Below are 24,533 nucleotides of genomic sequence, written 5' to 3'. Positions count from 1 at the left end.
AAAAAAATGCATCATAATGGAAGGTAAATGAGCAATTTAGTGGCGCAAAAAGACAATTCTCTAATTATTAAATCTATCATTTATATGGTGCCAATTACCATAGCATCTGAGTGCCTCACGATCTTTAATGTATTTATTCTCACAACACCCCTGTGAGGTAGGGAAGTACACTGTACAGATGGGATCCCAGGCACAGAGAGACTAAGGGAAAGTCAACATTTCAAAATTAAGTAGACCTACGTTAAGTCGACATACAGCCACCACAGTAATTCAAACGTTTTTGCATGTCTACGCTATGCTCCTTTTGCTGGCGGTGCGCGTCCTCACCAGGAGCACTTGCATAGATTTAACTGTCAGTGCGGGCATTGTGGGATGGCTTCTGACAGGCAGCACCACTCAATGTAAGCAATACAGTGTCCACACTGACACTATGTCGATCTAACTACACCTAAGTGCTACACCTCTCGCGGAGATGGAGTTTCACACTGGCACTGCGGGGCGCAGCAAACGTTATTCCACTCGCCGAGGTGGAGTACCAGCAGCACTGTAGCCGCGGAGTTAGAGCGCTCGACGTGCCTTGCTAGTGAGGACGGGTAGTGAGCTAGGGCGACCCGGGTTCCTTTATCGTGCTGTAACTTGCAAGCGTAGCCAAGCCCTTAGAGGCACCAACTTCTGCTTAATTATAGTAATTTAATTAGAGACATCACACCTTGTTAAAATCAATTCAAAGCTGCAGGCACCAGAATCTCAGCATCCGAATCATTAAAACTTCATAAATTCATGTCAAATGGTGCCAGTATTTAGGCCATTGTTAACAAGGGGTGCAGCATTGCTAAAAATGAGCAACAAAAGGACAGGAAATAGCTCCCCATTTCAGGCTCAAATATAAGCTATTTAACATTTTCAGATCCACCCAAGCAATCAGAGGCTGAAGGGTTTAAAGGAGCTGCTCTGGTTGCGCAAAGCTGCCTGAAATCCATTTCCCCAGCTCCACTAATCCCATTACCGTCTATATTTATTTTTAAAGGGTTACTGAATGTTACAGAGGATGAATACTCTAAGAGTTAATACATGGGGAAAGCAAACACTTTCCAAACTTTCAGATTTTGGCTTCAGGGTGGGGGTGGGGGTGTCAAATTGCTCCTCTCAACTGCAGAAGTGGGTCACTCACTGACCCACATTTATCAGTTCCTGAGAGGCAGTCCCTGGAGCAGCACCAGCAATTTAGCTTGAGTTTCAGTCTCCAGGTGATACCTACCCAAAACCTTTCACCATCACAACGTTTTTTTTTCAAGTGTTCAAAACTGTGGCGTCACTTCGGCTTGGGGAGAGATATAAGATACATCCTCAGTAGATTACCTACCTGGGCCACTTGCACAACCTGCAGCTGTATGTGCTGGGGCTGCTGCAGGCCAGCTGTGGATTGTGACACAGGGATGTACTGGATTCGCTGATAATCTCCCTGTGGGGTTCGATAGTCTGTCGTCAGGGTTTGGGACAGTTCTGTCATTGCTTGCGTCAGCAGATCTGTTGTCTGAGGAAGAGAGGCACACAGCGCATCATGCAATATTACCTCTTGGACTAAATACTTTGCACATTTGTACTTAACCTAACCGAAAATCACTGAAGCTTAGTCAGTAATTTAGAAGAGTTTACAGTGTGTGGAGCTCCACTTAATTAGATTCTGTCAGCATTCAGGCCAGTGGGAATGCTCTGTTCTGCATCGGGCGGGGGGGACGACCCATATTTTCATGCTCACTCTCTTTCCTTTCCACTGGCAGGGACAAGGCATACAGGAAGGAACTGCATTCTCTCCCAGGTTTAGAGTTACTCTCCTGTTACTCGACGCAGCTGTGCTCAGCTTTTAATTGCTGGTGGGCCACCTTGCCAAAGACTGACCTTTCAGACAACCACAAAAGAATCACATCTTGTGAAGGGTCTGCAATGGCCGTGTCATGATGGTGAGTAAATGTGAGAGAACAGTTCATAGGTTCATAGAGTCTAAGGCCAGAAAGGAGCACTGGGATCATCTAGTCTGACCTCCCATCTAACACAGGCCAGAGACCTTCCCCAGAATAATTCTTAGAAAAACATCCAGTGCTGATTTAAAATTTCCCATGATGGAGAATCCATCCAAACATTGACCCTTGATAAATTGTTCAAATGGTTAATTATTCTCATTGTTTATGCCTTATTTCCACTCTGAATTTGTCTAGCTTCAACCTCCAGCCACTAGATTGTGTTATGCCTTTCCCTGCTAGATTGAATAGCCCATTATGAAATATTGTTCCCCATGCAGCTACTTACAGACTGTGATCAAGTCACTCCTTAACCATCTCTTTGTTAAGCTAAAGAGAACCCTTTGAGAGACAAGGTGGGTGAGGTAATATCTTTTATTGGGCCAACTTCCATTGGTGAGAGAGACAAGCTTTCAAGCTTATACAGAGCTGAAGAAGAGCTCTGTGTAACTCGAAAGCTTGTCTCTCTGAGCAACAGAAGTGTCCAGTTAAAGATATTACCTCACGCACCTTGTCTCTCTCTAATATCTTGGGACCGACACGGCTACAACAATGCTGCATACGAGCTCTTGGAGTCTATCATTATAACGCATATTTCTGAGTCCTTTAAACATTCTCTTGGCTCTCCTCTGAACCCTCTCCAATTTATCAACATCCTTCTTCAATCGTAGGCACCAGAACCAGACAAAGGATTCCAGCAGCAGTCACATCACAAATACAGAGGCAAAATAATGTCTCTACTCCTATTTAAGAGTCCTCTGTTTATGCATCCCAGGATCGCATTAGCTCTTTTGGCCACAGAGTCACACTGGGAGCTCATGTTCAGCTAATTTATCCCTCAAATCTTTTAGAGGCACTGCTTCCCAGGACAGAGTCCCCCATCCCATTAAAACGGCCTGCACTATATTCTTTGTTCCCAGGTGTATACATTTACACTTAGCCAAATTAAAACACATATTGTTTGCTTGTGCCAAGTTTACCAAGCATCTAGGTCACACTGAAACATTAACCTGTCCTCTTCATTATTTACCACTGTTTCAATTTTAGTGTCATCTGCAAACTTTATCAGTGATGATTTTATGGTTTTTTTCAGGTCATTGATAAAGATGTGAAATAGTGTAGGGCCAAGAACTGATCTCTGTGGGACACCACTGGAAACAGATCTGACCGATGACAATTCTTCATTTACAGTTACATTTTCAGACCTATCAGTTAGCCAGTTTTTAATCCATTTAATCCATTTGCCAGTAGTCTTGCTATTTTGTACAGATGTAGTTACACAAGATTGTCATCACATCTCTACACTTTTCCACCCCTGGCTCCTGGGAACAAGGATTGCATCTCCCTTCTCTCTTCCCTCGCTGTTGGAGTGCAGGGATTTAATTCTTGCCTTGCAACAGGCTGAGAGACCTAATAGTTTCATTCTTCCGTCTGCACAGAAGGGAAGCAGGAGAATTCAGAAACTTCCAAAGCGGTGGTCAAGATTCCTCATGCTGCCTGGCACTGCGGAGACTGCCTCTGTGATTGGCATTGTGCCCATTCTGCTTTAGATCAAGTAAAGCTGATCAGAAACGAAACAGCCTCTGGCTCAGAAATCAAAGGCTGAAGCTCTACACTGACTCTTGCTACCTATGCTAGTGGGTTCCAAACTTAGTTCCAGCCAGTCCCAGCTACAGGACCTATGTTTGGCGATCCTCAGTGCCCCACTTAATTCAGCCTTAGCCTCACTCAGCCAGGTGCAGAGAAACCCCATATACCAACATCACACTGTTATCATCTTCATTCACAAGCCAAAAGAGATCTGGATTCGCAGCTGGGAAATGTAACTGTTCGTTTTTGGAACATTCTGAAAACCTTCCTGTTGGTATAACTGAACTGAATGGTAAGGGCCATCCTTATGATCTACAGGTCTGCCAAGCAAGAGAGGGTCCTAGGCAGCCAGGGATGAGTTTATTCCTCATCTGGTCGAGCTGCTGAAGAAGCAGATAAGGCTGCTGCATGAGTTACAGATCTTGCCTGGGATTCATATTCCCCCAAAGAGTAGGATGCAAAGTGGCTGTTTGTTTTTCTCTGCTTGTACCAGCCCTGTCAACCAGAAAATGATTTCTACAATAGTATTTTCAGGTGATACAAAAATAAAGAGGAAGTTCTGCTCCTTGCGATTGTAGCATTTTTATTCAAGTATCAGCACAAACGTGTGCATCAAGAGCTCTGTCTAGAAAGTCCTATTCCAGCATATGGGCACTTCAGTTAGGCACATAAGTGCACAATTTACACATCTTAATGCAGATTTAAATGCTCAAATACTAGAATGTGACATTGTAATGAAGCTGAAAACTGCTCTTTGCTTTGTGTTTATACAGCTATTGAGCACAACAGGCCCAGGTCCTGTTTGGTATTCTTAGGTGTTATCATAAAAGAATAAACAATAAACAAACAAACAAAAAATTGTATCCACAAGCTCAAAATTATTCTTTATAGAGCCAGAAATTTTGTTCTTCCAGGAGCTTGGTCTGTGTTTCCAGGTTGAATAATCTTTTCTCCAAATATATTCCAGCTATCTTACCTATCTAAGTGAAGTAGTGCTGCTCTGTGCTATTGTATTTACCAAACATGAAGAAACAATTAACACTTGGTTAATCCGATGTATCGAGCCAGAAGTATCAGGGACATTTTCTGTTAGTACTGTGCCTAACACAATAAGGTTCTGGTCTCTGACTATGGCCCCTAAGTGCTATGATAATATAAATAATAATAATTATGGACGAGTTTGCCCTCTCAAGCACACTCTGGTCATGGTTACTTACAGTTTCAGTGAACAGTCTTGAAATAAAGTTTAAAGTGTGGATGACATTTTTTAAATTTTGCAGGAGGTTGGTCCTTTACCATTCAGAGGAGACAAGAACAATTTTCTGGTCTCTGCCAATCGCTGCCTTGGGAGTTGGGAGTGTTGTGGAGGCAGCACGCTTCACCAGTGGTGATGGAGAGAGCTCAGATCACTCAAATAACACCGCACCCAAATGATTAAGGGGTGGGTTTGACTAGCACTAAAGGGAGTTTCATCCAGTCCCCGGCCATTAGGATGGAACATGAGATTTTCCAAGGTGCTTAAGTGATCTAGGAGCACAAGTGCTATTGACTTTTGCTGGCATTTGTGCTCCTAAATCACTTAGGTTTTTTTAAAAAAATACCATCTGGCGTCCATAACATATGGGGAATGAGGACAGGAGAGGATGGAGTACAGCTACTGGGCAAATCTTTAGATCTTCAAACAGGGAAATACAGAACCTCTAGAGGAACAATAGTCAAGTGCAAAGATTCATAAGTAGAAGTGATCTGTGGGAATGTCTCAACATAAGCCTTGTAATACCAAAGTGATGGGAGCCAAGCAAATGCTAATAATAATTATAATCTAGGACATCTGACTGTTTCACTCAGATGGCCTGGTTTACCATCCTTTGCATTCTTACCACAACGGTCTCTCCGGTGGTGCTGTCAGTGGTTAAAACTGCAGGGGTGGAACTGATGACAGCTGCTGCCAAGGGCGTGTGTATTGTGTTAGGGAGCTGAGCAAACTCAGGGTGCTTCTTGCGAATGTGTTGTACCATCTTGGTCTGTGGAGGGATGCAGAGAAGAGGGTTAAGGAGATGGCCAGCGAGATTCCTCAGACCACACAAAGCTCAGGTCACCAGTGAGAAAACACAAAGACGATGGAGTCCATATTAATTAGACTGGCCTGATGATGAGCTTTTGCCTCTCAAATTTCATGGCCCCATGGACCAATCTCCCCCACACAGTCAAATGTTTTGAGTACTCGTTCAGAAGAGAGCAGAAAGTCTCTTTTGTCTCTGACTCTGTCCTTCCTCTCTTTACTACCCATTTCATAAAAAAAGATCTACCAAAAGAAACCTAAGGGGAGAGTTTTGAAAAACCTATGGACAAAATTCACAGAAGTGGCCCTGATTTTGGGTACCTCAGAGTTTGGGTGTCCAACCTGGGACACGTTGTACCTGATTTTGACAGGTGCTCAGCACCTGCAACAACTGTTGTCTTCAAGTGGGGCTGTGAATGCTCAGCAGCCCTGATAGTCAGGTCCAAGATGTCTCAAGTGACCATCCAAAAATGGAGGCATGCAAAATGAGAGCCCACTTTGGAAAATCTGGCTGCCAGTGTTTAAAAAGCAGGAAATACTGTGAGCAAAAGCTCTGCTTGTACCATGCGAGGCCTGCTCCTAGAAAACCAGGAATTCATCAGGACTCAAACGTGGTAAAGGAAAAAATAACTCTTTTAAACACATGTACTCAGGAAGGGGATAAGTACTATCTCCTTTGGCTAAGGGATGTTTTTCTGGAATATGGTAGGGTCTGAATTTAAAGTGCTATAACTATTCTGGAATAACACTACATGTAAACACTTTTATTCTGTAATAAGAGTGTCTACATGGGAAGGTATTCTATAAGAGCTTATTCCACAATACCTATTCTCGTCAATTTCCACATATAGACAAGCCCTGACACCCAAGCAGATAAAGCAACTTACCCAACATTTTTAAATAAATTTTTAAGAACCTAATTGTTTTCCAGTGTCCTAAAGACCCAGGGGAGTTGATCAGTGCTCATTTTGTAACCAGTTGGTTAGGATATTATTCTCAAGCCTCCCCAGGAAAGGGAGGTGTAGCGGCTTGGGGGGCTATTTTGTGGAGATAGGGCTCCAAGTGGCCCTCTCTGAATGTTTGTTTGAATCACTTGGTGGTGACAGCGATACCAAGGGCAAGGAACGAATTTGTGCCTGGGGGAAGTTTTTAATCTACGCTGGTAGAAATCACACAGCAAATCAATGGCAGAGCTTGGAATGGAACCCAGGAATCCTGACAACCAGTTCCCTAATCTAACCACTAAACACTTGTTTTCTTTGTAAATCAAGTAAACCGTGTTCACATTGTTAGTACTCTGTTAGCTTGACATCTGTTGTCTGATTCATGATGAAAGGGCTGAACCCTGGATTGACCAATGCAAGAGCTGTGGTGGAACATCACTAGGGAGGGGCTCTGTTCTGAGGCAAGGAGACACTCACAGTACCTTACTGCTGTACTGTTTGGAACAGTGAGGACAACAGACTGGAGGAGTGGCTATTGTGCCCGTGAGCTGGGTGTGAGTACTCAGCATGGGGTCTGGCTCTCCCGGTCCAGCTGGGCGCAGTTTCCGGATACTCGGAGGTAGCTCAGCACCAGGATGGTTCTTCAGAATATGGGCTTTGCGTTTGCTGGCACTCTTGTACACCTGTGGGTCAAAATTTTTGAATGAAAGCAGCCTAACACCAATGGCAGTGCCCCAAACAGATAGAGTTTGTGTGTCTCCATCCAGAAAGTTCACATGCCTCTTTTAACAGGGATTTGTACAACAAGTTTATGATAGTTGTTTCTCTCTCTCTCTCTCACTCACACACACACGTATCACTTTACCAGCTAGTGAGACAACTATCTCCAGGATGGCATGTAATAACTACTTGACACTGCACAGAAACCCAGCACCACACAACTACTTAGGTCAGGAATTGAGGAGGAAACCCCTATTCAACTGACATTCAAAGGGGAAATGTCATGGGAGGCAGAATGTAATTGCTGGAATTGGAATTTGCCTAGGCTGCTAGGATTAACATCTCTACTCTTGCTCAAGCATCACTGGATCTTTAATAACTATAAGGGATCAGCAAGTCTGTTTTAAGTCTAGTTTCTTTAGACATATCATAGGAGCTATAGAGAAAAACAACAAAGTAACTTTTTATAATAATCTAAAAAGCAAGCCAAACAAAACTAAAGAAACATTCAGCAAGGAGTGGGATGCTCTTCTAAACCACATATAGGAGGCATCAGTGAATCACATTATGAAATAAATAAAAGTCCATATCAGAAAGAGAGGTCAATAAGTGGGTCATAGTCAGAAAAAGCAGGCACCCAAAGGTAAAGGAGAAGCAGCTGCAGGCTACACAGAGCACTGGGAATCACTGGAATGCAGCTAAGAAGTGGATAGCTCATAATAAAGGTCTTAGGTCCAGATCCTTCAAGGTAAATAGGTGCCTAATTCCCTTTTACAAGTGCTGAGCACCCACAGCTCCAGCTGAAGTCAAAAGAAACTGCGGGTTCGTGGCACCTCTGAAAACCAGACCTTTAGTCACATGGGCTCCAACAGTGCAAGGCACTTGTGGTGTGTGAAACAAGCTGAATCTACAGAAGCTACAAAGTATGCAACCTCCTAATTAGAAATTGCAGAGCTACCATTAATTTGCAAACTTAACACCATTAATTTGGGCTTGAATAGGGACTGGGAGTGGCTGGCCCACTACAAAAGCAATTTTCCCTCTCTTGGTATTGACACCTCCTCATCAATTATTGGGAGTGGACCACATCCACTCTGACTGAATTGGTCTTTTCAACACTAGTTCTCCACTTGTAAGATAACTTCCTTCTTTTCATGTGCCATTATATTTATGCCTGTATCTGTAATTTTCACTCCACGCATATGAAGAAGTGGGTTTTTCACCCACAAAAGCTTATGCCCAAATAAATTCGTTAGTCTTTATAGTGCCACTGGACTCCTTGTTGCTTTGATTGGTGACTTCCTTACATACCTTATCACAGTACTGACAGAAGTAATCTCTGTTGGGTTTGATGATGGGCAATGTTAGCTCTGGGACCTCCTCTATTTTCATGTCTGGATGTCGCTTTGATAAATGATTCACCTAAGAGAAAGAAACAAATCAGAATAAGAGAGTATGTTACAGCTTGAAGCCAAACAATGGACTCTTCTGTTGGTCACAGGGAGTATGGATTCGCCAGTGCAGTGCCCCACCAAAACAGTGCTAACCAGAACACACACACCCCGGCCCATCTGATGGCACTGGGGTTCACATCCATTGTGGTCAGTTACTGAAGGTGAACCTAGTCACCCTGCATCCCATTTTCAGTTTCTGTGGCTGAAAGACTTGCTATTGGAAAAAGCAACAATATACTCGTACGAATTTCCTTTGGTGAATGTTCCTGACACACACTCGTTTAATTTTGTTTGAGCCAGTGCCATGGAAAACCCAGCCAGGGGTCTGATTCAGACTGATTTTTCGCATTACTCCAGAATTTGCTGGCTCCAGGCAGCACTACAGTTTGTGTGTATACCAAGGTTCCCAATGAACTGAGCATCCTTCCCCACTAATCTCACAGGGACCGTTTCCCGAAGTGGAATTTTATTTCTTGTGGGCAGATACTAGATTGTGCATGCCTGATCCACATAAGACGAGAAGAGGGTCAAACCCTCCAGGGCTGGGAACAAGGTGTTATCATCAGAAGCCCCCTGGCTGTGTAACTCTTTATTAGCAGAGATCACAATCACCCTGAGCCCCTGTGGTGTGCAATACAGATGTTTGCACAAGCTTTCCCTCAGCAGCAAAGGCTGGTGAGGTCCCTCACAGGAAGGAGCCAAAAAAGAGAAAAGAGAGAGAAACAGTAGTGGGAACAGAGGAACAAAACAAACTTCCTAGTAAATAATAGAGGAACATCTGGAAACTGAGCGGTGGAGCCTCTCTGTCCCATCTGGACTATGCAATTGTGTTAGTAATCTCAAACTTGGTGCCCAGACAGCACTATGATGGATGTATTATGCATCACAATGCTTATATACGATGGGGACAGCTAAAAAAGAAAGGAAAGAAACAAAAAGAGGACCCTTTGTAAGAACTACAATTCCTGCAGTTCTTTCTCAGCATTCCTCCGTTCTAATCACCTGAAATCTACAGATTACTATTCACTAAAGCTAAATACAAAGCTATCTTATGTAGCAAATCATTCCTAATTGACAAAAGCTCATTGGCAGAGATCTCAAGAGCATCAGGACACTAACCAACATGCCTCTTCTCCGGAAGCCCATCATGCACAGTCGGCATTTGAACATGAAGCTTTCGTAGTCGGTGGAAGCTATCCGAGGCTTGAAGGTTTTGGAGCGGCTGATTCGATCAGCTTTCTTAGCTTCTCTTTCTGGATTATGCATCCTTTGCATGTGCTCCCGGAGCTTGTCTTTCCTCTGTTTAGGACAACAGTCAGAGAGGAAAAAAATCAATTTTTACAGCATTTGCTTGTTAAAGGGGTGGCCAAAATGCATACCACAGATAGGTCCATTCTTGGAACTGTCATCTCCAATGTGGAGCAGGCTGCTACGATATGGATGGAGCACGGCATGCTGGGAACTTTCGCTTCTGTGGGCTGCACCTTCTTGATTGAAGAAGCTGACTGGAGAACTAGATCATAAGAAGCTACAGAACCTTTCATTTCTAAATTTATGGCTGGCAGGCACTGAAAGCAGTTACCTGGCTAATGCTAATTCACTAGTCTCTGAGAGATGAGCTGGTGGGTCTCAGTCTAGTTCCCAGTGGCAAAGGGTTCCCATGACTACAAGTTGGCACGAAATGTAACCCTTGATGGTAGAGCCCAACTGCTGACTAAGCTGCAGAGGCCAAGCCCGCCCCCGCCCCCAACCTCTAGAAAAAGTCCCTCAAAGGCAGGGACGAGGCTTGCCCCTCCACTCGCTATATCTGGGCAGAGGTCTCAGGCCTGAATTATGGCATTTTTCACAAACACATGCCAAACACAAGGGGAAAAAAACAGAGGGCAGCTGTAGTTCACTCTGTTCAATGCAAAGATACACATGCATCCATTCTTAGTTATCTTCCCAACTTCAGTGGGAGTCCTACTTCAAAATGATCTCACTAGGTGGCCCACTGTTGCAGTATATTTTTTCCACCCAAGCCTTTCCATTTATGCACTTCTCTCCTGCACTCTGCATTATGGTAACAATAGCTACTAGGGCTGATGTTATCCATGCTGTGAAAGGCTTTATAATTATAACAACATAGTAACATTTTGCACTTTTGCAGCAGCTGTCATCTCAAAATGTTTTACAGGCATTGTTATCCTCCTGAGGCATCATAGGGTCTATATTATTACACCCATTTTACAGATGGGGAAACTGAGGCCTAGAGAGATTAAAGTGACCTGCCCAACGCCGCACAATAAGCCAAGATCACAACTGGTAATGGAAGTCTGGAGTCCCAACTCTTGGGCAGAGCCCATTACACAATACTTCCCCCCATAAGCAGAGTATTTCTGTCAATTTCCTCTAAATCACCCTTTCCCTAGGCAGCATGAATGCCATTATTTCATTTGTCCTTCTAGTTTGATGCTGTGATCACATTTGCTACTCTTCTTAACTTTTCAGGGGGCTGAAGCATCTTATAGTTTCTGCTGTGGTGACCAAACTTACAACATTATTGTAGCATGGATCTTACCAGAAAACTCTCACACGTGTTTCTTAGATTTTTGTTCCTCTTCAGTACAGTTCAGTTACAAACAGTCCCTTTAAAAATCTCTACAGCAGTTTAATTCCCTCTATTCTGTAGAGTTGTAACGTTAGGATCAGATCTCCATAGCCACTTATAACTTATTTCTCATGGCTTGTCTGGGACATTAGTCCACTGATCTCAGTAAAAAAGATTTTCTAAACCAAGTAATGGGAAGCACAATGTTGGTGGCACTTTGCAGGAACGATATCCAACAAATTGACTCTACAAGCAGATGGAAGGAGAATGGACCTGCCCGTTGGTGTTAACTAGCTGATTATAAGCAGGAGCTGAACTGTTTGCTCAGGCTAGAGAGAGTAATGCAAAAACATATGCTGCAGCACACACACTGCATGGAACAGTGCATGCAATCTGCATGCAAACCTAGCATGTCTAAAGGTGCTGACTGCTTCTGTTTCTGGGAGGACAATCTTGCCGACAAAGGAGGGAGAAAATGCTGTTCCAGTATCGCTTTGGGAACACCACAGCCCATTAGATTCGTTACCTTGAACTGCTTGCCACAGGTGGAACACAGGAAGTCCTTGCGGTCCGAGTGTCGCAGCATGTGGAGCCGCAGCTTGTCGGGACGGCAGAAAGCCTTGTCGCATTCCGTACACTGGTAAATCTTTTCCGAATGGAAGCTGCGCACATGCTTCTTCACCTGGCAGTGAAGACCACAGAGAAAACTCAGGGCACTTAAGACATGGAGCAAACAGACCATGGAGCCGTCACAGCAGCTCTCAGAACACCAGGGGGAGACTTGGTTACTACTGAAGCTCTGTTCTTTGGATAGAATCCATCAGCACAAGAAACTGAACAGCCTTGAATAACAGTTTCCAAGAAAACATTAGACAAAGCAGTTCCCTTGTGGTTTTGGACTCCTATTCTCTTGCACATCTGGGAGATGTGGAGATGTGCCAAAAGAGTTTTTAAGAGTTCTCTAGTCTGTTCTAGGAAAACCTCAATTCTTCAGCGTGAAAGACGTGGTTTATCAGAATACTTGGGGTCCTGATAATAGCTTAACAGATGCTAACAGCACAATGAATGAATCCTCATAATCTTTGTTACAGATCTGCATGGACACTCTGATATCCCTAGGAATGATTCTCGAAGGCACCTGCAATTGCATGACTGGGTATTTTAAAGACAATTAAAAAGGATGGCTGATGTAGTGGCAATGGTTTTACTAGACCAACATCTTCGAGTTACACAGTTAGCTGATGCTCATTTCCTCTCTTCCTTTCATTTGAAGGAAATCTGAGAACATAGAGTAATTCCTTTTGATCAGAAAGAATTAGGTGGCAGTTACAGAATGCATGGAACATAGGGAGCGACTCATTTTGAACACCTTCCTGTATGCAGTTTCCTTTGCATGTTTTAGGAATGTCCTCTGCCTCATCAGGTGCACAGCAAGATCTTTAATAAAACAGCTAGTAAGGCTTGGAATTCCAAACCCCAGCACTGAAACGAACAGGATCTTTGACACAATTCTTATTTTCCTTCTGCACCATGGAGCCACTTGGTATCTATATTTGCTCAACAATGATTACTCAGAGAAGTAGACCATGATTTCTGATTATTAATTGCAGGAATGACTGGACCTAATTATTCATACAGCAGTATATGAAAAAGTGGAAAGAATATGGGAACTTTTCCCTTACTAGATCAGTTTAACTGGAAAATTGATGGGGGAGATGGTCATAGCTTAGGTAACTAGCTTATTTTTTTTCTGCTCCATGTTAAAAGAGGATGGATTATTTTGGGGTGGAGGGTTGTATTAATAATCCCCCCACATCTTTTCTTCTTTGAACTTTTGGATAATGCCTATCAGTTCCTGGATTTATCATTTGACTTGAAACTGGATTTCCGTGTTTAGTCTCAGGTCCTGGTACCTTAGTGAGATGTATGTCATCTTCTTTATTCATGTTAAGTGTAATGAATGTATGTAAGGTAGGTTTACATTTTTCTCACCAAGTAAGAAAACAGTACTCTAAAATTTCTGTAATGTCTTTCATCTTGAAGGACCTCACAAACTGCACAAAGGAGTTACATCACCCACCACTCAAACGCAGCTACTTGTACGGAATGTGGAAATGAAGAGGGATATACTCAACTACAGGAGAAATTTATGGAAGCAGAACATACTGAAATGCTCTGGAATTACTGCCCTGGAGTCAACAGCATTACTCTTGCAAAAAAAAAAAAAAGCCATGGGATTTTAAATATATAATGCATTTTAATATATAAGTTTAGCATTTAGGGTCAAGTGTACATTCTCATGTCTACTGCATCCAGGAAAAGGGAAAAACCTGTTGTGCCATGCATCTCAAACAACCATGTATGATCAAGAATGCTGTTTCATGTTGTCCAAAAGACTGCACCAACCACACTACACCATGCTGGGGTATTGGGTCACTACTGACCGAGAGGGAAAAGTGCCATCTACAAAATGAACGTTACCAATTCCTGCAATGCTGTCAGTTTTCCCATCCACAAACTGATCCTTCTTAGCTTGTAAGAGCATACAGACTTACAGCATAAGCTGGCCTGAATGGAAACAGTACTGAGAAGCATTACACGTGCCAAAGACCTGGAAGCCACTGCTTGTGGTCAGCACGGCACTCACCTGGATAAAATCAGGAAAGCGCTTTTTACAGGTGGGGCAGGTGAAATAGCCATCATTGACGTGGATTGCCACGTGATCTTTGAGCAGGTCCAAGCGGTCAAAAGACTCAGGACAGAAAATACAGGAATATGTTTTCTGGTCCAAGTGGAATTTCATGTGACTCTCCAGGGCGCCGCTGTTGATAAAACCCTTATTGCAGATGTCGCAGGTCAGAGGGCAGTTCCCCTCCCGCCCATGGAATCGCAGGTGCTGATCCAGCTTGTCCTTCTCCCGGAACGCCTTCCCACACTGCAGGCATTTGAATGGACGGAAGGACTTTCGGATGAACAGATGCTGAAGAGCAGCATTCTGAAAGACACACCCAAGAAAGAACATCAGTGTTTATTATCACATACAAACTTTACATACAAGTATTATCAATTGTAAGTGAGTCAAGATATTGAGCAGTTAAATCTCAAAAGACCCCTTTGAGGTAAAAATGTATGATTTCCATTCTACAGATGGAGAAACTGAGGCAGAGAGCAGTTACACGACTTGCCTAAGGTCACACAGTGAGATAGCAGCAGAGCCAGGAATAGAACTCAGGAGTCCTGAGTCCCTATGCCCCGCTCTAAACACATTTTGACACATAATTTTTCTGTAACATAAACTCACTCTTCCCTCTCCAGGTGTTGGGCATCTAGCTGATTTCTCAGGACAAGGCTCTGTGTATTTATATTTGTAGATTAGCCACCACATTGAGGCATCTCTCAATTACTCATACACATTATCTGTTTGGAGAGCCTCTGGGAATCTGCAGCTTTCGGGGGGGTTGGTTTCTGCATCAAGGAGAATCAGAGAGATCTGCAGCAGTGGTTTAGCATGGCCCCAAACTAATAAGGCTGGATCAAGTGGATCTCTGTGCTAACCTAAACCTTCACAGTATTATTGAAAAAGAGGAATGGGAGTTTCAAAAGCATTACAGCAGGGCCAGATAGGCAGCTTCAAGAGCAATAAGTAATATCTTGTGGGGAACCCACACAATTCTACCCTTAAACGCACACTGTGTGTGTGTTTGTGAGTGAAATAGAGAAGTGAACACACTAACAGAGAAACACATACAGAGTTCTGGTAAGAGCTTTGGTAGAACTTTGTGGGCCAAACAAAGGTATTTGATATATCTAATCAAGAATTAATTGCATTTTTATTCATTACAATGTTTAGACATTAAACTCTATTAAATATATATTTTTAAATTAACTTACTATGTATCTCCTGCTATCGTTCTTCCTTCTCTTTCCCTTTTCCTTCACTCCATTTTCTTTCATTCTCTCTTTCTATTGTATATGTTTTCTTCTCTCTCTCTCGCCTCCTCTTTCAGTGTCTGTTTTCCTTTGATCTAGTTTTCCTATAACATTTAATAACTGCTGTTTCTTTCCTTCTCCTGCCTTCTAGATTAGACAAATCCAGCGTAGCCTTGCTCAGCTCCTGATCTCTGCTCTGTCTGCTGTAGGACCAGTCACAGCTGGATTAGCAACCTGTAGAAATAGTTGGTTGCCCAGTGGGCCTGCATTTCAGTAGTGGCCAGGGACTTTTTATGCTGGTTGGAAGTGCATATGGGAGCAGACTACACTGACAAATATGAAATCCCATATTACAGTGCAGAAGACTGAAATGGCCTGGGGCTTCAGGAATTTCTCTCACAGTGCTATTAAAATCTAAGGAATTTTTACACTCCTTCAAGACAGGATCTCCCTTCCAGTGTTTACTGTTGTCTCCTTTCCACTCAGCTTCTCTGATTTTTGTTTTTTTTTTAATCCACATCCATGCTAGTCAGGGAAACAAGGCTAGAATGCTGCTAATCACTGTGTTTGAACATGCTTGTTATTAGCATGTTTTAGAGTAAACAGAGAACAAAATTCCCTGGTTAAAACCATCTCCACTCTCCTTTATTTATGGGACTTCTCGGCTGGCATGCGCTGCTACTCTTGAGTCAGTGTCAAACAGCAGATACTGATGAAGCAGGGTTCCAAGCTGCTCTGTCAGAATTAGAAGGTATCTCAGAAGTTATTCTGGAGTACTGGACTACAGACACATGAAGAGAATCTGAATGATTTTCTCCACTGTCTAAACTGTAAAGGAGGAAAGCGTCTACTCTTTCCAGTAAAAACAAAATGTAACAGCAACTGTTTATAGAAAACTACAAAACACTATACATACACACACACACACACACAATTCCCTTTTCCCATGTAATCTCAGACACCATCCCACGGCAAGGGAAAATTTCTAGTCACAATTAGAGGATTTTGGAATGTTCAGCGACACCAGTGATTAATTTAGCTGAAATCCCGAGTGCCTTATAATGGACTTCACTGGAGTTGGGAGTCACTCTTACACTGTAAAAAGTGACAAAGAGTCCTGTGGCACCTTATGCGCCAACATGTCTGTTGTCATCAAGTCCAGCCCCCTACATTGAGGCAGAGACCAAATAACCCTAGACCATCCCTGTCAGGTGTTTCTCCAAACTGTCCTTAAAATCCTCAAGTGCTGGGGATTCCACAGCCTTCCTTGGAACCTTATTCCAGAGCTTAACAACCCTTGTAGTTAGAAAGTTGTTCCTAATTCTAACCTAAATCTCCCTTGTTGCAGATTAAGCCCATTACCTTTTGTCCTACCTTCAGTAGGCATGGGGAACAATTGATCACCGTTCTCTTTATAACAGCTCTTAACATTTTTGAAGACTGTTATGAGTTCCTCCCTCAGTCTTCTTTTCTCAAGACTAAACATGCCCTGTTTTTTTTAACTTTCCTCAGAGGTCAGCTTTTCTAAACCTTTTATCATTTTTGTTGCTGTCCTCTAGACTCTCTCCAATTTGTCCACATCTTTCCTAGTGTTGCACTCAGAGCTGGACACAATGCTTCAGGGGAGGCCTCACCAGTGCCGAGCAGAGCAGGACAATTACCTCCAGTGTCTTACATGTAACGCACCTAAAAACACACTCCAGAATGATAATAGCCTTTTTTGCAACTCTATACCTTGTTGATTCATATTCAATTTGTGATGCACTATAACCCCCAGATTCAGCAGTACTACCACCTAGCCAGTTTTTCCCCATTTTGTCATTATGCATTTGATTTTTCTTTTCTAAGTGAAGTACTCTGCACTTGTTTTTACTGAATTTCATCATCTTGTTGATTTCAGATCAATTTCTGCAATTTGTCCCCGTCATTTTGCATTCTGATCCTGTCCTCCAAAGTGCTTGCAACCCCTCCCAGCTTGGTGTCATCTGCAAATTTTATAAGATACTCTCCACTCCATTATCCAAGTCATTAATGAAAATATTGAACAGTACCAGACCCAGGACTGACCCCTGAGAGACCAAATCAGAGGCACCCTCTGATACCCATTGATCAGCAAACCATTGATAACCACTCTTTGAGTATGATCTTTTAACCAGTTGTGCACCCACCTTCTAGTCATTTCATATAGACCACATTCTCCTAGTTTGCTTATGAGAATGCTATGTGGGACTGTGTCAAAAGCCTTACTAAAAATCAAGATATATCACTGCTTCCTAGACAGCTGGTCCTAGTAATCCTGTCAAAGAATGAAAATAGGTTGGTTTGGAATTTGTTCTTGACAAATCCATGCTGGCTATTCCTTGTAACCCTCTTATCCTCCAGGTGGTTAGACACTGATTGTTTACTAATTTGTTCCAGTATCTTTCCAGATATCAAAGTTAGGCTGACTGGTCTGTAATTCCCCGGGGTCCTCTTTGTTCCTCTTTTTAGCCAAAGAGCTCAAGGCACTTTGCAAATATGAGAAATTACACCTCACAGTGTCCCTGGGAGGTGTTGTTATCGCCCCTTTACAGATGGAGGAACTGAGGCAAAGGAAGGTGAGGTGATTTGCCCAAAGTCACACAAGGGCAGAAACAGAACCCAGAAGTGCTGACTCACAGTCCCCACCTCTAACAGTTAAAACCAATTCTCTTAAGAAACACTGGGCCAAATTCAGTCCTAGAGTAAGCAGGTGTAACTCCCTATGTGCACTTCAATCTGTCCCATAATCTTGGGTTTACATGTTTCTATTGTTTGTATAACAATTTACTTGTGCTTTGAAATAAAAAAATGCATAATTTTCCATTAATTACAGGGATTTACCAGGAAGTCAAACAATCTAGACAGATGCAATTCAAATTTCTATCTCCTCCAGTACTGTTTCTTAATGTATTTAACCCAAATACTTAACCACAGTGGCAAAACAGATGGTCAGATACTCATCCAGAATAAACTGCCATAGCTCCATCGACGTCAAAGAGGCTATGCTCATTACCCCAGATGAGGATCTATAAACAGGCTTTTGGAGACTTTTATACTCTCCTCTGTTTATCTCTTCGAAGTTTAAAAATCATATTTCTTTTCCTTTTTCAACTCTAAGTGTAATTAATTGCGGAATTTGAAACAATGAAGCCACACTCTGCATGGTTGTACATAAGTGTTACAAAAGATCTACCCGCAGTTAAGAAAACCATAGATGGGGAGGTAATATCTTTTGTTGGATTTTATAGATAGCTGCATCATTTCTGTTCCTCACCCACTGCCAATGAGGCTCTTCCTTGAAAGCATAGTATGTAAGATGTGACTGAGAACTGAAATGAACAAAGACTTTTAGAAAAGCAGTCAGGCTTGGCTTTAATTTCAGAGCAAAATTCCACTCTCAGAGCAGCCCACTGCATCGTGATTCAGATTTTTCTCCCCTTATATTCATGAATGTCTCAGCAGAGGCAATCAATGTGGACCAATAATGAGGTAAACACCTGTTCACTGGGAACTGGACTGGGACCCATTTCACGCAGGCCAAAAAGCAGCCCCTTCTCCAGTTTCTTCTGATCAGGTTTGATGACCAAGAAGGTCATCAAATTTGAACAGATGATCAAGAAGGGGGAAAGGTTCTGATTCCCAGCTACCAATTCCATGGTTTAATAGAGCTGGGTGTAAGCCAATCTTTAATTATTAGAAATGAGGATGAGACCTAATGTGAGGGGCAGATTGTCTCATATCTGTGGGATTTTTACACCTTCCTCTGACACTTCTGGTACTCATATTGTATTCTAGACAGAATATTGGACTAGCTGGACCCTGGGACTGATACTGCATGGCACTTCCTGTATATTACCCTATATGTACAATTACATCATGACTATACCAGATCTGCTCTGGAGATAGTTTGTTAATTAAAGCACTATTGTCAACTAGTTATAAACCTGTATTTTAGATTTTGAAAAAAGTAAGAGGATTTACAAAATCAGTATATATGTTTCTCTAGTGTTGTTGGTTTTGTGGTCGGTTGGGAGGGGGGGGCGGTTGCTTGTTTGTTTTCCACTTAGTTTTGAATTTAAACATTCTTCTTTCACTATATTATAAACTCAAACACTGCAGTAAGGTGCTAGTGCCATGAGAACCAGTAAAGTGAAACTGACTGGAAACTTAAGTGATATTGACCAGACTAGTCTCAGCCAAAACTGAGTGATGTGCACAATTTTTGTATGTTATTTTTTTATTTAATGAATGTGTTATTTCTGTAAGTATGCGTAAAGATATTTGATAAGCACATTTTAAAATATAAATAAATACATAATATTTTGCATTTACATTGAAAGTATGTAAAAAGAAAATAGTAAAAGTATAACTGATTTTTTAAATTATCCCGCTTGTATTATCTGTAGTTGTTAGTAGTAACATAGATAAGGGATATTTTGTTTATAAATTAGTTTTATGTTGACCAGTGTGTCTTTAATTATTGCTACTGAACCCAGGGTGAAATCCTGGCTCAATGACAAACCTCCCATTTGACTTGAATAGGTTCAGGATTTTACCCCTAAAAGTTTCAACAATGAACGTTTGGGAGTCCTGCATAAGTGGTGGTAGTTGTTGAAATATATTTATTAACAACCAAGTGCTGCATTTTTAAAAACTATTTATTTAGAGGCATTACTATGGAGCTTATCACCACAATACTTGTTAATAGTCATTACAAGAAATGCTAATTTACTAGAAAACTAGATATTTAAATGAATCTATATGACTGACCACCAAATTTAAGGTAGTTTTAAGGTGGGTCAAACCCAAGGTACTTCAAAATGTTTCTTTCAAATTGCTTGCAACTCCATATCAGGTATTTCCTAAGTGGGAACTGTTAAAAGCGCTAGACAGAAAGGTTTAAAATATATTGTTATGGTGCACACTCTGCCAGACTACTGAAGCCACTGAAGACTAACGATCTACCAAAATCATGCACACAGAGGTGCACCAGACAGACTTGAATCATGTTCTGAAGCTGCAAAGGGACAGCCCATTAAATACCCAGCTTAATGTTTTAGATGATTCATTTAAACATCTTTTAAAGAGCTAATTATTATTAATTCCTTGCAGTGGATCAGTCTGAAGGGGACTAAGAGAAACTATGCAAACACATAGTTATTGGGATGACACTCAGTTTTGTGCATGATCTGTATACAAAAAAACAAACACAAGACCATCAACAACGCAGATTCCATCTGGAGACATTAAGCAGAGGTTGCACAAAATGACATGGCAGGCAATTTTGTTTCGTTCCATTAGGTAGACACAGGATAAAAACCAAACCTACCTGCAGCTCCAGCTGAGCAGGCAGCATTGGGGGAGAGAAAAATATTTATGTTATGAAATGGACCGTATAACAGAAGACTTGACTTGGGCAGAAATCAGTCTCCTGTGGGTCATTATCAGTCAGGGCCAGATCTGGAAGTCCTAGCTCATTCTTCACTTAGGCAAAACTCCCTGAACTAAGCAGGGAGTTCAGGATTTGCCCTTCAGTTAATAACTGCCTACAAGGAGTTAAGATGTGAGTAAGAGTGAAGAGATGAAAATCACAGATAACCTTTAAAACACACTGTCTTTCTGCCTTTCATGTTTTCTCAGATAGCGTGTTTATTAAAAAGTATAGAATGAACCCTGCAGAGTCTCAGTGAGAAAGAAATGTGCCTGGCAAGAGGTGGTAGCTATGGGAAGATAAAGAGGTTATGGATGCCAGGATCGGATTGCTGGCAAGTAACAGGTAGTGATTTAAGTGCTGTCCTACTGGTTGATACTCATCAGAATTTAATAATCTCTTACATTTCCATTGTGCCTTTCAGCCTGAAGGATCCCATTGTGCTTTACAAACCGCACCTCTGTCCTGCTAGCTGTTCTGCAAGAGTGCAGGGAGTCATCCATATGGAGAAACTTTCAGGATCAAGCCTAGGTAAGTACAACCATTTCTGAAATGCATCTAGAGAGTGGCAACTAACGAACACATTGGATGGTGCACAACAGTGGGTAGGAAACATTTATTTTGGCCAAAGATGATGATGTAATCCCCTACGTCACAGTTCAGGGCAACTGCACCTGTATTCTCTGCCTATGTTTCAGCAAGAGCACCCACCCGCTGGCTCCTCTGGCCGTTACCTCTCTTGAAGCAGCATTTCAAGTCCTTCTGAGAGGCTATTTCCAGGCTGAACAGTTCCCTGCCTTCACCATGTTATTCCCAACAGAGACAGGCTGCTCAAGCTGGCCTGCTGGCTTTCTCTTCAGAGACGGCTAACAGTGTGAGTGCGCACAAAGCTTTTTATGCAAGCCTCTTTTGTTCTCAAGGTAAGAGCACTACAGACAAAACACATTACAAACAACAAAAGAACCTACACACATGCTAATAGGCTACCAGAGATCACCCCAACTCTAAAATGGGCTCTGGCAGGAGCAGTCCTTCAGCATCCCACCAAGGTTTCAAGCTCATCACAGCTTCATCTCAGAACAAGCACTCAGTCTTATGATGCCTCATTAGGCCCAGTTCTTCCAGCCCTTCCCTGAGGATTAGGACCTGCTGTGGGCCAGGGGTCCTGTCTAGTTATGGGATCAGGAAGAAAGCCCTGGGCCTACGTAAAACCAGGCTAATTATCCAAAAGTTGTTACTTTGTCTGTTGGTCCCTGAAAAATCCAGTGTGAACTAGTATATCCAAACCTTTCCGGGGGGGAACTTCAAAGAGCTGATAACCGGAGGAATTACATTTGCATCCCCTTCCTCCTCGAGGAGTTACATGCAATTCCACGATGACACATAAAAAAGTGCATTTTTAATACAATGGACCCCGAAGGTATTAAACCTAATTCAGTAAGGTTTAAATTCATTCAGTAAAGTTTATCTTAATTCCATAAGGTTTGTCCAATATATTGTCAGTCTGTCACACTCTACTTTTACAAAAAGTGTCCCACAGGATCTTTAGTGTCCACATAAAACAAGGCAGGACCTCAGAGTTTAAGGTCTGATCTCAAGTCTCCCACAGAATAAACTCTATGAACTCTACAGAAGAAGGCATGTGTTGACCCTACCAGGATTTGAACCTATTGTTCCAATGAATCTCAGTGTTTCAAACTAGAAATTGAAACCATTAAGCCATTCCCTCTGACTTAGAGCCTAAAAATAGTAGCTTTCTTGGTATGTAGATTTGTTCCTTCCCAAAACATGTAGGATGGTCCTCATCTTGACAAGTCCTTTCGCCATGTTTGGTAGCTGATCGCCATGTTTGGGGTCAGGAAGGAATTTTCCCCCAGGGCAGATTGGCAGAGGCCCTGGGGTTTTTCACCTATCTGCAGCGTGGGGCATGGGTCACTTGCTGGAAGATTCTCTGCACCTTGAAGTCTTTAAACCATGATTTGAGGACTTCAGTGGCTCAGACATAGGTTTGATACAGGAGTGGGTGGGTGAGATTCTGTGGCCTGCGTTGTGCAAGAGGTCAGACTAGATGATCATAATGGTCCCTTCTGACCTTAAAGTCTCTGATTCTATGAAAGCCTTATATTTATATTGATTGTTGTAACACTGTGTTATGACAGCTTTGTATCTTTGCCATGTGATGATGTGAGTAAATGAAACAGAAAATGTCTCAAGAGAATTATTTACCTCATGGAATACATTCAAAAAGGTGATGTCTACTTCAGGCAACAAATTCTAGAACTGCAAAGGCAAATCAGTGCCAGAGCTGTAAACAAGAAACCCAAGAGAGAAGTGACAGATATATCTATGTACTTCCTTCAGTGTGCATCTGATCCAGCCCCCACTGAAGCCAATGGAAATCTTTCCATTGACTAACAAGAGGGCTGGATCAAGTCCTACATGCATACTGCCCTCTATTGGACACATTGTCAGCCTTGCTTACGCATAGGTTTATGTTACTATGCTTTTCTCAAGAGGCTGCATTCTACAGGACGATATAAACGCTAATGCAATGGTACAAGTGTGAACGTCCATTAAGAGCTAGTTTATTATTACTGTCTATTGTAATGCAGAAGTCATTTTTTGTTATTTAAAATACAAAGAATATTGCTCCCCTTTGTTGCAGATACCAAAGAATCGTGTCATTTCTAAAGAACGTCAATTCATTGAACAAGGCACGCTCAATTATATCTAGGATGCAAATGTCTGAACATATGTAAAAGCTTTATTTTATTTTTTTAATACTACTTATACTCCAGGATACCTTTTTATGTTTAATTTCAGAGTGCAACAGAAGGAGACATAGTAAAACTGAGGTTTGTGGCTAATAAAGGCTTGGAAAAATCACACAAGGCCTCTTCATGATAATTATTTCTTTTAAATCTTTGACTGGAATTGTTTGCCTGAAGAGAGGCAGTCCTACCATCACCTCATGCTTTACTCCTTTCTTAGAAAGGTAGAAGAGGTTCATCAAGCTTGATTTATGAAAATAAAATTACTTTCATGTCTCTTATATAGTTTCTCAACTATCAGGTCAAGACAAGTGCCAAATTATTGCTGTTGAGTAAGAAATCCTATCTACGTAATCAGGGTGACTTACAGCTACCTAGGTCCAGGTCCCAATGGGTAGCCACAAATTTTGTACCAGCTCTTTAAAAACAAAGGATGTTGTACATATTTGAAACCATTCCCTTTGGTGGTTTATGACATTTCCTAGCCACATGCTGTGATAACAGGGTGCAGTGAATTGCATGCACACATTGGAAGAGTAAGTTCTAACAAACTGTCACAGTACTGTGTGAATTTTCATGGTTAAAATCTAAGGTTGAATGACAACTGCTCACAGTCTAACATAACCTAGGCAGGGTCTATGCAACCATCCATATACAGTTCTTCCAATGCCCCCTTGAGTTGAAGAACCTCTGCTTTGAAGAACCAACATCTCTAGGACTCTGCTAATCAAGGGTTGTCAAATGTGCCAATCTGCAAGGGGAGCTGAGGGAGGAGATCTGTGATGCAAACATGTCACTGAGGAATAAATAACCACCACACTCATCTCACTTGTGACCCAAACTCAAGTTTCCAGGAAACAAGCTAATGCATGAGACAAACCAAGTCAATCTCTTCCCCGTTACCTCCAAACCAAGAGTGAGACCTTCAGATCTTTTTTAATCCAGTAATTAAAGAAATCCAATGAAACCACCTCTCCCCATCACACCCACGATTGCACCTTT

At 42.1% G+C, this 24,533-nt stretch overlaps 1 protein-coding gene across 4 annotated transcripts in view; it reads right to left on the bottom strand.

Annotated features, from left to right (window-relative positions):
* The window catches only part of PRDM10 (PR/SET domain 10), a 76,033-nt gene that overhangs the window by 9,087 nt on the left and 42,413 nt on the right, over positions 1-24,533 (bottom strand). For all 4 annotated transcript variants that reach the window (XM_032802321.2, XM_032802324.2, XM_032802325.2 and 1 more), the window contains 7 exons: positions 14,026-14,373; positions 11,905-12,060; positions 9,908-10,087; positions 8,646-8,756; positions 7,097-7,297; positions 5,489-5,632; positions 1,364-1,534 (listed from right to left, as the gene is read on the bottom strand). In XM_032802321.2, the coding sequence (XP_032658212.1) occupies positions 1,364-1,534; positions 5,489-5,632; positions 7,097-7,297; positions 8,646-8,756; positions 9,908-10,087; positions 11,905-12,060; positions 14,026-14,373 (1,311 nt within the window). The remainder of the gene's footprint in view (positions 1-1,363; positions 1,535-5,488; positions 5,633-7,096; positions 7,298-8,645; positions 8,757-9,907; positions 10,088-11,904; positions 12,061-14,025; positions 14,374-24,533) is intronic.

This window comes from Chelonoidis abingdonii, chromosome 18 (genome assembly GCF_003597395.2).
Source record: "Chelonoidis abingdonii isolate Lonesome George chromosome 18, CheloAbing_2.0, whole genome shotgun sequence".
NCBI classification, from domain to species: domain Eukaryota; kingdom Metazoa; phylum Chordata; order Testudines; family Testudinidae; genus Chelonoidis; species Chelonoidis abingdonii.
This window is presented reverse-complemented; position numbering and strand designations above follow the sequence as displayed.